The sequence below is a fragment of the Leopardus geoffroyi genome, chromosome B4 (genome assembly GCF_018350155.1).
Source record: "Leopardus geoffroyi isolate Oge1 chromosome B4, O.geoffroyi_Oge1_pat1.0, whole genome shotgun sequence".
Lineage (NCBI taxonomy): Eukaryota > Metazoa > Chordata > Mammalia > Carnivora > Felidae > Leopardus > Leopardus geoffroyi.
The window spans coordinates 46,526,006-46,540,498 of NC_059341.1; the positions used below are offsets into that span (position 1 = coordinate 46,526,006).

General features: G+C 44.3%; 2 protein-coding genes and 2 long non-coding RNA genes across 4 annotated transcripts in view; 3 read left to right on the forward strand and 1 right to left on the reverse strand.

Annotated features, from left to right (window-relative positions):
* Nucleotides 1-301: 301 nt before the first annotated feature.
* Nucleotides 302-5,827, reverse strand: LOC123590890. The gene is made up of 2 exons (XR_006709017.1): nucleotides 5,714-5,827; nucleotides 302-879 (listed from the first exon to the last, which is right to left on the reverse strand). It is a non-coding gene; the product is annotated as an uncharacterized LOC123590890 (long non-coding RNA).
* On the forward strand, nucleotides 4,027-6,081 carry LOC123590891. Its single transcript, XR_006709018.1, has 2 exons — nucleotides 4,027-5,458; nucleotides 5,724-6,081. It is a non-coding gene; the product is annotated as an uncharacterized LOC123590891 (long non-coding RNA).
* Nucleotides 6,082-8,296: 2,215 nt separating this feature from the next.
* Nucleotides 8,297-13,451, forward strand: CDKN1B (cyclin dependent kinase inhibitor 1B). Its single transcript, XM_045465510.1, has 3 exons — nucleotides 8,297-9,296; nucleotides 9,861-9,990; nucleotides 12,078-13,451. Exons 1-2 carry the CDS (start codon nucleotides 8,822-8,824, stop codon nucleotides 9,980-9,982), a joined length of 597 nt encoding a protein of 198 aa, XP_045321466.1. The 5' UTR covers nucleotides 8,297-8,821; the 3' UTR covers nucleotides 9,983-9,990; nucleotides 12,078-13,451.
* Nucleotides 13,452-14,399: 948 nt separating this feature from the next.
* The window catches only part of APOLD1 (apolipoprotein L domain containing 1), a 57,888-nt gene continuing 57,794 nt past the window's right edge, over nucleotides 14,400-14,493 (forward strand). The window contains exon 1 of the mRNA XM_045465516.1: nucleotides 14,400-14,473. The gene's annotated coding sequence lies outside the window, so the exon portion shown is untranslated. The remainder of the gene's footprint in view (nucleotides 14,474-14,493) is intronic.

Below are 14,493 nucleotides of genomic sequence, written 5' to 3' on the forward strand. Positions count from 1 at the left end.
CCTTTCACACTTGAGTGTAAGCTCAATTCCATGAAAGCAGGACTTTGGCTATCTTTGTTTTCCACTGTGTCCCCAGAAAGGCTGGCATCTGGTAAGGGCTCATTAAAAATTTAATGAATGAAGGAATGAACAAATATTCATGTGAATAATTATTCAGAGAGTGATCAGGAGTAGAAAAAGAGCACTCCCCTCCCTTTTTAGGTGTAATTTTGCATAAATTAAATACAGATCATAATCGAAGGAGGTTTTCCCCATCATGTTTTCTCAATTTAAAGAATAGAATGTAATTGAAAACAGTGAATTGGTGGTGAACCTATTTATTGTCCCAAATTCCATATTCTATTCACAGAAGTTGGCCACTTATGTTCCAGTCTTGGAAGCTGAATAAATCAGGTAAATAAATCATGTAAATCAGGTATGTGGTTATGACTCCAGGTTTTTCTATTTATTTCCCATTCTTTTGAAACCAGCAATACTAGTAAATCTGCCCTTGCTTACCATATTTTACTTGAAAATGAAGATTTTTCTCTAAGTAGAAATGCTTGATGCACTTTTTTCTTTAAAGAATGACCCCACCATATCAGTTTGATACCCTTCTTGCAACCCAATTTCTTTCAAAGATGTTATTTTTCTTTCCAGGAATTTAACTTTCATTTCCCCCAGAGATGGGGGGGGGGGAGGGGGGAGTGTAGTGCATTGTAGGTAAATTAAGGCAATGATGCCTCAGTCATAAAATTTATGGAGTCCTTGCATCTTCTTCAAGTATCGTCACCATGGACTCTGGACTCTGCTTCATGAGAACAGGCATGCTTCTTCTAGTACCTTCCTCACTCTCTTCCTTGGCTTTGGAACACTCAGCCTTCCGTCTTAGGACTTCATCTGAAAGACAACATGATAGCATTGGCCTCATAATGGTTGTCTTATAAGGGCCAAATGTGGTAACACCAGAGAAGCTGCTTTCAAATATGTAAACCATTGAGTTCATCAGGAACATCTCAGGTTCAACAAACAGAAACCCATAACAAACTAGCTTGGAAAAGAAGGGGGAAATTGTTTTATAAACATAGGGATGTCCCACAAAACTTAAGTCCAGGGAGAGGAACCTCATGAGTTGCAGGATCCAGAACCTGGGGAGTCTTTGGTTGCTAAGGGTTATCTGTCTTTCTAAATCCCATGGTCTCTTCACTGCCTCTCTTTGCATGTCCGTTTCTTTCTTCTGGAACTCTACAGAAGATCATTATCTGCATCTCCATCACATGTGGGCTGAAGATATCTATCTTTCTTTTTTTTTTTTTTTTATAACAATGCTTTTTTAAAAAAATTTTTAGGGGCGCCTGGGTGGCGCAGTCGGTTAAGCGTCCGACTTCAGCCAGGTCACGATCTCGCGGTCCGTGAGTTCAAGCCCCGCGTCGGGCTCTGGGCTGATGGCTCAGAGCCTGGAGCCTGCTTCCAATTCTGTGTCTCCCTCTCTCTCTGCCCCTCCCCCGTTCATGCTCTGTCTCTCTCTGTCTCAAAAATGAATAAAACATTAAAAAAAAATTAAAAAAAAAATTTTATTGGGCACCTGGATGGCTCAGTTGGTTGAGCGACCGACTTCAGCTCAGGTCATGATCTCACGGTTTGTGAGTTCAAGCCCCACGTCGGGCTCTGTGCTGACAGCTCAGAGCCTGGAGCCTGCTTTGCATTCTGTGTCTCCCTCTCTCTGCCCCTCCCCCACTCATGCTCTGTCTCTCTCTGTCTCAGAAATAAATAAACATAAAAATTTTTTAAATAAAAAAATAATAAATTTTTTATTTATTTACGGGGGGGGGGGCACACAGTGGGGGGAGGGGCAGAGAGAGAATCCCAAGCAGGCTCTGTGGGGTCAGTGCAGAACCTGAGGAGGGGCTGGATCTCATGAACTGTGAGACCATGTCATGAGCTGAAATCAAGAGTCAGATGCTTAACCGACTGAGCCACCCAGGTGCCTCCTGAAGATACCTTTTTAAAAAAAATTTTTTTAAACACTTATTCATTTTTGGGAGACATAGAGAGACAGAGTGTGAGTGGGGGAGGGGCAGAGAGAAAAGGAGACACAGAATCTGAAGCAGGCTCTAGGCTCTGAACTGTCAGTACACAGCCCAATGCAGGGCTCGAACTTACAGATTGTGAGATCGTGACCTGAGCTGAAGTCAGACACTTAACCGACTGAGCCACCCAGGCACCCCTAAAGATGCCTTTCTTAAAACAACTCTTTCAACTCTGAATCTGCATCACTTTATTAATCTCTGACTGACAATTTACTAACCGGTTTCTGAGACCTGATTCCAAATTTTCATTAGAGGAATTTGGTCAAGTTTAGGTCAGATAGGACACCTGCTTTCCCCTCATCTGGTCAACTTCAGGATCAGAATGGGAACAGTGTCATATAATCTGCTGTCCCTCAGCAGAAGAGGTTAAGTAAGAGGACAGACTCTCTGAGAAGAGAGCCTGGGGCAGTGAAGAAACAATGTTGCACACCTCAAGTGCCACATAGACATCAAGGGATTGAGAAGCTACATGCATCCTTATTCCCATACCTTTGTAACAAAGTATCTGATGTGGCCATATGGTTAATGGCATATTTGTAAATATGGATCCCCACCAACCATGACACCCCTTCACATTATGGTTCAGATTTGTGTTTCTAATACCATCTCTGTTGCCCTCTTTTCTTTTTAAAGTTTATTATTTACTTCTGAGAGAGAGAGAGAAGGGAGGGGCAGAGAGAGAGAGAAAGAGGGAGACACAGAATCCAAAGGAGGCTCCAGGCTCCGAGCCATCAGCACAGATCCCGACGCGGGGCTCGAACCCATGAACCATGAGATCATGACCTGAGCCAAAGTCAGATGCTCAACCGACTGAGCCACCCAGGCGCCCCTCTGTTGCCCTCTTAAGGAACATAGCCTCTCTTTCTTTTCTCGGGGGATCCAGTTTCAATGCACACACTGACTGTATCAAATTCTGAATCTTCCCTATTCCTTATTCCCTGATTTCCCCCCTACGTTAATTAGAATTGACTACAAAATGCTATAGCAAATAGACCCAAAATTTCAACGAAATAGAAATTTATTTATTTATTTATTTATTTATTTATTTATTTATTTATTTCTCAAGTCAGGCCAGGGACCCAGGCTGATGTAGTTCTATGTTCTTCAACATGTGGCTGCCAGGGGTGCTCAGTTGGTAGAGCATGTGACTCGATCTTGGGGTCATGAGTTCAAGCCTCACATTGGGTGCAGAGCTTTACTTAAAAAAAAATTTGGCTTCCAAAATTGCGGTAGTATTCGCCTTCATAGCCCATAGGAAAGGAAAGAGAGAGAGGCAGAAGTAGGAGTTTGATGTGACAGGTTTTATGTGCTAGGCCGGGAAGACACATATCCCTTTTTCTTATATTCTGTTGGGAAATACCTAATCCACAAGGCCACATCTATTTGCACAGGGGCTGGGAAATTTACTGTGGCTGGGCAGCTGTCAGCCCAGTTATAATTCTGATACTAAGGGAGAAAGAATGGGTTTTGGTGGACAGCTAGCAGTCTGTGTCACATTGACCCCCTGTGTTACTATTCTTCGTTAATGACAGTATTTCTGAAATACCCAACCTTGAGTCCTTAAAGTTGTCCTCCATTTCTCCATCTTTCTCTAATCTCCTTATCCTTTCTAACTACCGAGGCAATCCTACATTCGTTCTGTACATTTCATTCCCTCCTCCACAGCCCTGCTTAATGCTGTTGTGTCTCTTGCTTGAACAACTGCAGTCAGGCTCCAAAATTACCTCACTGAGTCAGCCTCTCCAGGTTCATCGGACCCACGTTTTACTCTTGTCAGATGCCACTTCCTAATACAGAGATCTGATTGTCCAAGACAGTTTGGGCCCCTTAACACTTACGTCTCCACTTACTCTGGGGGCTGTAATCACCACATACAAAGCATCTAGAGCTATGCCTCTGTAGCTCAGGTGATCATGCCAGATTGCCTCCCACCTTCTGTTCCAAATACTCTCATCCTGGTCTCATGGTCCATGCTTCTACCCTCTTGCCTCACATTACACTTTGCCCAACAACCAGCTTCCTTTGGATTAACACCATAATGGGGCTGTCTACCCAGCTTTCCATTTAGCTCTGTCCCTGGACACTGTCTCTCAGGGCCCAGGCTTGCTCTTGTTCAAGAGACAAGCCTGGACAGTGATCACATTATTTACTGCACCAAAAGCTCCATCAGTTCCCGTTGCTTGTTGAATAAACAGATTTTTTTTCAGCATGCCATCCATGGCCTGCCAACTGTCTGATCCCATCCCCCAACTACCAGCCCCACCAATACATCCTTATAATCTTGACATTTTTTTCTCATTTTTTCAAGAACTGACTTGAACACTTCCTTGAAGACTTCCTCTTTCTGTTCTTCCATGTATTGCCTTCTACCTCTGTAGCTTTTTGTGCACCTGGTGGCCTCCCACACCTATGAAGTATACTCCCTAAAGGCAGGCTTTGTGACTTAAGTCATCCTTTTACCCCCACTGCTGCTGAGAATAATGCCGTGGGGAATACCTTAAACACGGTAAGATCACATCATTCACCCTGCTCAGAACTTCCTAGCGTCCCAGTGGCTTCCCATGATAAAAACTCCACACAGGCCTACATGGTCTTGTACGACCTGAGTTTCTGCTACCACTCTCCTCTTGCTCCTTGCTGTTCCTGGAAGACATCGGACAAAGATCTCACATTAGGGGTTTTGCATTTGCTGTTCCTTTTACTGGGATACCCTTTCCCCAGCTACCCGCATGGCTTGCTTTCTCAAGCCTTCTGAGCTTCTCCAAGGCCAATTTCTCAATGAGGCATTTCTCTGCCACTCTGTTCGCACAGGGACTTCAAAAAAACCCTTTGTTTTCCTTTCCTCTGCTTAGGGTTTCTCCATAGCATGTATCACTTCCTTACATAGTATGTATTTTAGTCATGTATTTTGGGGTTTATTTTCTGTCTCCCCTCCCCCTACTTAGAAGTAAGCTTCATCCTAGTCTAAATCTGTTTGTTTACTTCTCTATCCCCAGAGCCTAGGATAAGGCCTGGCATATCCAAGGCAGTCTGTAACTATTTGTTGAAAGAAAAAAAGAATAAGCAAATTAATGGAAGGGGCCTAATAAATATTTGTTAAGTTGAATGAAAATGTCAGAAACAGATGACCGTGAAGTCTTCAAACTGTAAAAGTGTGTGGGTTTAGGAGGATAGTGAAATTGAGTGAAAGCTGCCTTATTATCAACATCGTCCAGGAAGGATTAAAAGCTCGTACTTGTGGTGGGAGGGGCAACTGGGCCAGGAAACTCGGACTTTCGCAGAAACATTCGGGGCTGCCCAAGTACCCACCCCCCATCCTCGCCCCTAGGACTGCATCTGGGAGGCGAGCTGGCCCTACCACCCCGTTTGGACCCTTGTCTACTACGCAGGTGTTTAAAGTTATTTTGGTGTCTGCTTCTGTGTCAGTTTGTGAAGGACACAGAAATCTTGGCTGGCTTAGGCGACACTTCTCAGCTCTAAGTAGGAAACCGTCAGGGGTGAAAACGACAGAAACACGGCTCAGGACTAGATTCTGGGTCTTGGGGAAGCAGAGCCCATTTTAGAGCAGTGCGAGGGGAACTTTCTGTCTTCTACCCAAGCTCCGCCTTCGCAGTGTTTTTCTGAAATTTTTCACCCTGGCTTACTCTTTTGCAGCCGCCCACTTTCCGCAAGGAGGATGGCGCTCGCTCGGATCTCCGCGTTCCCTCTTCCCTTGGGGACTCCATAGTATTTTTTTCACGCTTCGTCGCTACTACTCATTATTTGCCTTACCGATCTCCGGTGCCTTGCCTGTAACCAAAACGCGTTCAGATCGCAGCAAGGTCGATTTAAGCACAGCCTTTCTTAAGGTGGCGTGACTGTGACTCATTTACTTTTCCAGAGTAACAAAGCCACAAAATGGTGCTCCCACATATTAATTGAAGAAAGATTCAGGGTGTGTAGGGGAGAGATATTAATTTTCTACTTTTATGTAAGATATTAATTCCATGAATAAAATCAAACTCTTGTGGTATGTTGTAATACTCTAGAATATCTCCTTTTACATCTATGTGGTAGTTTGGGTATTTATACATGTGGATTTATGCTTATGTATAATACAGAATTCCTGGGTAGTCTAGCAATTATGTTAAAATGTCAACAGTGATCTAATTCCGGGAATAGTGTATAAAATATGGCTTTGAGGCCTACCCTAATTTTCCTGTCCCTCTCCCCCCTTCTCTAATCCAGGAAATTATGTATAGCTCCTTAGGTGTACAAAAATAAAGGTGAGACCTCTCACGTGGATCGCAGGTGAAATATTTTCTGTCAATAAGGTGGAAAGCCCTGACTTTGAAACTAGTTTTGGGCACTGCCTCTCTCACTGCTCTCTTGGGTATCATCACCCTTGGCCTTCTGGAATCTGCGTTTTAGTTGAACTAGTGCATAGTGATACCAAAGGCCAGTGACAGCTGCATATAAATATCAGCGACCACAGGCCACATCTAGGAAACATCTGCAGGCAGCCCAGGGAATGAGCAGAAGCCATTTTGAATCCCTTGTAAGAGAGGAGGATCTGCAGACTACAGCACAGGCGAATCCAGGCAAAACCTGAACCATTAGGAAGGAAAGAAAGAGAAAATGAACCAGCCTGAGGGTTAGGAGACCTGGCTCTGCCATCTACTGGATGTGTGTCCCTGGACAGGAAACCTCTCCTGCTCTCAATTTCCTCAGTGGTGGAAAGAGAGGGTTTGAGCCACAGGGTTCTGAAGGTCCCTGCCAGCTCTTACATTCTGGAGTGCCGAGGTGAGGCAGGCACACAAAGTGGAACACACTTTGGAACAATACGTGGTTAAGAAAAGTTAAAATCAAACTCATCTGTAGCATAGATGCGTAAGAAAACATTGCTGCTGTGTACTATTAGAAGTGAAGGAGATTAGTTTCCAGTAAAATGTATCCACTTTGACCCAAACCAAGATTATATGTATGGGCGGGTGGTGGAGTCCGGTGTCTCAGAAACGACAGCCCTCCCCATACATCTTTAACTCTCACCATCCTGCTCAGGATCATGTTGATAGATAATTGCAACTTGTAACGGGGAGCAGAGAAACGCCCAAGTAATAGTATCAGAAGTGAGGACAGGGTTGCTGTGGTTTTATGAATCATTTCATAATCTGGACTTTCAGATTACTTTCACCCTTCAATGATTTGTAGCTATGTAAAGGCATTCACTTGCATCTAAATTTTGCTCTGGGTGGGTTGTAGCAGTGAATCTAGTGGGAGGGAAAGGTGGAGGAAGGAAGGAGCTGTTGTATTTGGCGGCGGGACTCAGGTAGAGGAAACTGCTACAACCCGGGAAAGAAGTGAAAAATACAAAGAGGAGACGAGTTCCCACACGCAGCCCATGTCAGTGGCCTTAAATGTGCTCGGGAAGCAACAACCTGGGTCAGGGGTGTGACCTCGCTTTTGAAACCTGTGTCTGAGACAGCTACAGGTTTTATTAGGGACCTGGGAGACGAGTCGAGTTTTTGATCTTGAAATCCTTATTTTTATTGAGGGAGAGAGCTTGGGTTCAGACTAGATTACAAATGCTGCGCCCACGTTCGCTTTGGCCTCTTCCCCAACCTCCCGCCACCCCCCAGAAGAGCAGAGACTTCTAGGTTAAGGGTGAGCTAACCACTGCTCACCCACAGCCGAGGCACCCAGGCAGGGGGGCTCCCAGGCCCTCGGCGAAGGCTCCCCCGCCCCCAGCCCCGCAGCGCCAGAGGTTGGGGCCACCGGCGAGAGCCCAGCTGGGGGCAGAACTCCCACTGTCCGCCTCCGCCCCCAGTGGCCCGCACCCGCGGCCCGGCGAGTGTCGGGAAAACACGATCGCCACCGAGGCGTAAAACGAGCCGCCAGCCACCTTGGAGATCATCTGATCCAGCCCCTCGGTTTCCCGGGCGCGGAGTGGGCGCGCCAGCCAGCGCAGCGCGGTGACCTGAACCCGAGGTCCCGCCGCCCCCGCCCCTCCCCGGCTCCCCGGCCGTTTGGCTAGTTTGTTTGTCTCGTTTTTAATTTCTCCGAGGCCAGCCGGAGCAGGTTTGCTGGCAGCGGCGCACCTCCGGCAGTCACGCGACCAGCCAATCTCCGGGCGGCGCTGTCGGAGTCGGCGCGCGCGCGCGCGCGCGGGCGGGGACGCGCCGGGCCACCTTAAGGCCGGGCTTGCCAGCCGCGGCGGGGCGGCTCCCGGCGCCGCAACCAATGGATCTCCTCCTCTGTTTAAATAGACTTGCGGTGTCAATCATTTTCTTCTTCGTCAGCCTCCCTTCCACCGCCATATTGGGCAACTAAAAAAAGGGGGCTCGTCTTTTCGGGGTGTTTTTCTCCCCCTCCCCTGTCCCCAGAGCCTCGCCGCTCCGCGACTCCGACGCCGCCAAGGTTTGGAGAGCCGCTCGGTTGGCGGGACCCGCGGGCTCGCAGCAGCCCGGGACCTGGACTGGCTTTGCCACCCCCCTCCTCTCTCCTCTCCCCTCCCCTCCCCGCCCTCCCGCTCGCCGGTACACTTGATCGGCGGCGGCTCTCGGCTGCCTGGCCGGGGCTTCCCCTCACCCCTCCCCCAGAGCCAGCGCGCCCCTGACGCTCGGGCAGTTACTTGTCCGTGTTTGTTTCTCTTGGCTCGGAGCGCAGTCGCAGGGCTTTATAAGAGGGGTTCGGGCTGGGTCGGGGCGTTTTGTTTTGTTCAGTTTTGTTTTCGGAGAGCGCGCGCGAGGCGGTCGTAGAGACCCGGGAGGAAGATGTCAAACGTGCGAGTGTCTAACGGGAGCCCGAGCCTGGAGCGGATGGACGCCAGACAGGCGGAGTACCCCAAGCCCTCCGCCTGCAGGAACCTCTTCGGCCCGGTCAACCACGAAGAGTTGACCCGGGACTTGGAGAAGCACTGCAGAGACATGGAAGAGGCAAGCCAGCGCAAGTGGAATTTTGATTTCCAGAATCACAAGCCCCTGGAGGGCAAATACGAGTGGCAAGAGGTGGAAAAGGGCAGCTTGCCCGAGTTCTACTACAGACCCCCGCGGCCACCCAAAGGCGCCTGCAAGGTGCCGGCGCAGGAGAGCCAGGATGTCAGCGGGAACCGCCAGGCGGTGCCTTTAATTGGGTCTCAGGCAAACACAGAGGACACACATTTGGTAGACCAAAAGACTGATACATCGGACAACCAGACGGGGTTAGCGGAGCAGTGCCCTGGGATAAGGAAGCGACCTGCTACAGATGGTAATGACCCTTCCCCAAGCAGAAAATGTCTGTCTGTCTGTCTGTCCGGGGCACCGCTTTGCCTGCTTGAGGGTCTTAACCTCAGCTTTTTATTTATTTGTTTGTTTGCTTATTATTTATTTACTTACTTTTGTAGCGTATTCAGGTTTAGCTTGTGGGGAGCGAAGTGGCCTAATCTTGGGTTTTAAATGCTATCCGGCTGACTGCTTGCCTGTTTATTATTTTTAAGTCAGGAGCCTGAGATGGTATTATCTGATAATTTCTCTAACCGAAAACATGGCAGTTCCTCCCCGCTAGCCAGCGGTGGGTCTGTGACAACGTTGGGATGTGTATCCACGGCCTCTGTCTTCGCAATGGACAGAGAGCTTTGGGGCGTAGAATACACTTTCTGTTATGTGAAAACAACCTCATTCTGTGCCCTTAAAGGCCACTGGGAATGACGGGTCCAGGATTGTGGGTGGAGGTGTGGGTTTTTCATCCCCTACCTATTGTGCCAACTTCTGTCAGCCATTGTTTTTCTAATAAAGATTGTGTGTTCTTTTTAAAATTCCCTCCTGCCCTTAGATTCCTCTCCTCAAAACAAAAGAGCCAACAGAACAGAAGAAAATGTCTCAGACGGTTCCCCGAACGCGGGTTCAGTGGAGCAGACGCCCAAGAAGCCTGGCCTGAGAAGACGTCAAACGTAAACTCATCGGTGGGTTGATGGCTAGGCGCAAGTAACTTACATCCCGAATTGGGCTTTCAAACCCCAAGATAACCTGATCTTAGTGGTTGCTGGCAGATTATAGAGTTTGTGGGTTTTTGTTTTTGTTTATATTTTGTGAGGTCAAAAAATAGGAATGGGAAAGGCTGGGGCATCACTGGATTCCGGGGTACTGTGGTGCTTCACGCTTTCCACGTCCTGACATCATTTTTCCTTGAAACATGGAATGACTAGACCAAGTGTCCTCGGCAAGTACTTGTGACCAAGGCCCAATGGATAGAAGGCCAATTCCCTGTGAATCCCACCAAAACATGTTGGGGAACAGTAGGTTCTTAACTTCTTCGGAACAAGAACTGGGGTATGCTCCAGTCTCACTTCATGAGAATTCATTTCCCAGGGATTCAAGTTGAGTCTGTAACAGATTTCGAGCCATACGTGGGAAAATGGCAAGTAAATGATTAAAATTTGAGGGAAAAGTTAGGTACAAATGGTTCCTATTTGGTTAACCCAATGGTTACATGCTTTTATCTTTATTGTTTTCATAAACTGCCGCTTTCCCTGTTTTCTTACAAGTTTTGGGAACAGGAAAGGAACCCTGTGTATTTAAAAAAACCAAACTGGAAACCTCAAAAATACTAAGGTTCCTACAGAATTTCTGATGATAACTTCCGAAGTCACAAAGCAGAAGTTAAATTAACTCTGCTGGAGTAAGCAATCCAGGAACACGTCAGCATGTGTATGCTAATTGTGCTATAACAGGATGATTTGGATATTTTAGGGGAAACCGTGAATAGTCATAAGGGCCGGCAAGGGCAGGTCTACCCCACAGAAGAGAAGTGGAGATTTTTTCCATATACTAAAATCTGGTCAATATGGACAGCTAATTTGAACAATTCAGCCCTCAACTTACCGTGGATTGGCTATCCATAATGATCAAAGTGCATATGTTAATAGTTTGTAAACTTCTTACTGATAAGAACCGTGACCTCCCCCCCCCCCCCATGCACTCATAGCTTAGCACATAAAGAGATTTTAGTACATGTTGATCCTGGCTTTTAAAAATCCTCATTTATAAAAAAAAATGAACCTAGAGATTAAGGTGAGATTCAAGTTTGTTGTGTTTTTAAATCATAGTGTCATATATATGACTTCTTCACACACATCTGGCATTTCTCAAAGGTTATACAGAACATCACTATAGGACTTCTATATTACAGCTGTATGCGAAGTGGGAAAAGTGGATGAAAAAAATTTTCTGAAGCCACCTGCAGCTTGGGACTTGTGGTTTGTGACCTGAAGCTTAGCTCATCAGATGAGCCACAGTGAATCACACCTATTGGATTTTGATCTGGTCCCATTCTGACATAGAGAGAGGCATTTGTTAGTAAACATTGCCAGTTCAGAGAATACTAGAAATAGTGGTAAGGACCTCCTCAAAAGCATTCTTGTGTATATTTTGCATATGACTGAGAAACAGGAATACTTTGAAAAAAAAAAAAGTTAATAGAATTTTCTTTGGAGAGCATTTATAAGTTACAGTTCCACTTATTTTTCAAATTTAGAAAACTTTGATACTCTTAAGTGTTACAGTTTCTTAATTCTCCTTTCTTTCTCACTGTCTTTGACCCCGATTCTCTAGACCAGGGTTTCTCAACCTCTGCACTATTGACATTTTGGGCTGAATAATTCTTTGTTGTGGGAGGCTGTCCTGTACATTAGTAGAATGTTTGGCAGCAGCCCTGGCCTTTCCCAACAGATGCCAGTAGCAACCTCCCACCCCCAGTGTGACAACCTAAAATGTCTCCAAACATTGCCACACGTCCCCTGGGGGACAAATCTCCCCACTGTTGAGATCCCACTCCTCTAAACAAAAATAAACAACACGGAGAAAAGTAAAAAATCCAGTGAAGGAAACGTTGGATGGAGAGGACTATGGTCATCAGCTTTTAGTACACACTTTCTTTTCCATTGCTCAGGTATTTCACAACTAAGACAGTGATGAAATAATTCCTGTACTTTATTGGTAATGCTATTCTAGTGCTTTTTCTCCTAATTCTTTCTTCTTGTTTCTTTTGCAGAATTAAGAGCACGTTTCCTTGTTTATCAGATACATCACTGCTTGGTGAAGCAAGGAAGATATAAATTAAAAATTTTAAATACATATTGCTGACTCCATGGAGTGGACATCCTGTATAAGCACTGAAAAGCAACAACACAATAACACTAAAATTTTAGGCACTCTTAAATGATCTGCCTCTAAAAGCATTGGATGTAGCATTGTGCAATTAGGTTTTTCCTTATTTGCTTCATTGTACTACCTGTGTATATAGTTTTTACCTTTTATGTAGCACATAAACTTTGGGGGGAGGGACGGCAGGGTGGGGCTGAGGAATTGGCGTGGGGGGGGGGTTCTGAAGAGCTTGCTTCCATTTAGAGCAAGGAGAAAAATATTTGACTTGCATGAAGAGAAGCAGTTTTGGGGAAGGGTTTGAATTGTTTTCTTTAAAGATGTAATGTCTCTTTCAGTGAAAACTGAGAATTCATTTTTAAAAAATCATCCAAATTTGAACACTGGTTGCAAATAATTGCTAATTTTTTTGTACATGAAGCTTTTTCTCATTTGGGAGCTCTGATGATTCCGTTATGTAGTGGCAAATGGCTTTTTTTTTTTTTTTTTTTTAAACTATCCTCTTATTCCCCCCCCCCCCCCCCCCCCCTTCAGTTTCTCTTAAAATTGGAATTTACCATTTAATTATTCAGCAGTTAGGTAATCCTTTCAGGTAATTCTGGGCAAATATCTGGGGTGTATGGGGGGAGTTCTAAATGCTCAGATTTAACCATCTAATTTTTATCAGGTTTGCTGAGAAGATTTCTTAGTTTTCTTTGGACTTTGAGCTGTGTAGACACAGTCAAAATAATTCTAATACCTTGGATATTTTTTAAACATCTTTCAGTAACTTCACATAAAAATAATGAAATAATTTTAATTTAAAGGTTCTCATTTTATTTGTTAATTTGCCCCAAGGAAATGGTGTTTTTAAAGGAAAGTGCATATAGAGAAAAGCATACGTGGAATTACTGAAATGGATACTACATCTTTAAACAGTATTTTTACATTGCCTGTGTATGTGTATGAAACAAAACCATTTGAAGTGTGCCTGTGTACATAACTCTGTAAAGACACTGAAAAATTATACTAACTTATTTATGTTAAAAAGAGATTTTTTTTTTTTTTTTAATCTAGACCATATACAAGCCAAAGTGGCATGTTTTGTGCATTTGTAAATGCTGTATTGGGTAGAATAGATTTTTTCCCTTCTTCTGTTAAATAATATGGCTATGCTTAAAAGGTTGCATACTGAGCCAAGTATAATTTTTTGTAATGTGTGAAAAAGATGCCAATTATTGTTACACATCAAGCAATCAATAAAGAAAACTTCCATAGCTATCGAGTTGAACTGTAATGTGCTTTACTAAGCTTTGAGGTATTTGACCTGGCATTATGGGTGTATTTACACAAATATAACATGAAGTGGCAAATATCTTGATAATTTAGGCCCACATCTCAGATGATGGTTATGTGGTTCTGAATGTGATAGTATTTTCCACTTAGTTCTGTATGCATGAACAAAGCTTTAGACGTGGAAAGTGGAAAAGCCACATTTTCATATAAATAAGATTGTCAAATCTCCATTAGTTCCAATATTTATATCTTCTAGGATATGTGTCTGACTCAAACATTTTTACATAAGTGTAGACTGTTCATACATTTGCAGGACTGAAAATGAAAGTAACGTGGTGACTTCTCTAAATTCTGTATTTACACATGCAAGTGTTGTGAGAAATTAGAGCGATTGTTCAGACCACCTAATCTACACCTCTTGTCAAAAATATTTAGATATATATAGGTCCTTTAGAAATTGGAATTCCACACTAATTTAGACGGAACAGGTATTCTTCAAACTGGTCATAACAAATCCTTCAATTTTGAAATTTCCTGGTTATAATCTACACAACCCAAGACTGGTTAATCTAAATACCAAATCCGAGGGTTTGGGGCCCATGTTGACGTGGCAGAGGTAGATATTTTTTACTTTAATAAGAAAAACTTAAACAAGGTATTTTAAAGTCAAATTTACTAAAAATGATTCCTGTTATTACACATTCTCTTAAAAATGTGGCTAAGGTGTAAATTTTTTTTTCTAGGATTCTGCAAATGGTTAAATCGCAAACATTTGAACTTGGGTTAAATTGTTTACCTGAAATACTAGCATTTACATTATTGCACCCCAAAGGGGGCTCTACACAAGACAGTTAAAACTTATTTTGACCTGAAGCTGTTAAAGAAAAAAAAAAAGAAGAAAGCAAAGCAAAAAAAAAAAAAAAAAAAAAAAAAAAAAGAGCAGAGTTGACTCTCTTCGGCTGCCGGGAAGGAGAAAAGAAGGTCCTTTGGTGGCGGAGCTACATCTTCCAAGTAGGTATTATTTTAATTAA

Coding starts and splice junctions, on each gene's coding strand:
- CDKN1B (XM_045465510.1), top strand. CDS start 8,822: ATGTCAAACGTGCGAGTGTCTAACGGGAGCCCGAGCCTGGAGCGGATG. Junction 9,297..9,860: donor GAAGCGACCTGCTACAGATG/GTAATGACCCTT, acceptor TCCTGCCCTTAG/ATTCCTCTCCTCAAAACAAA.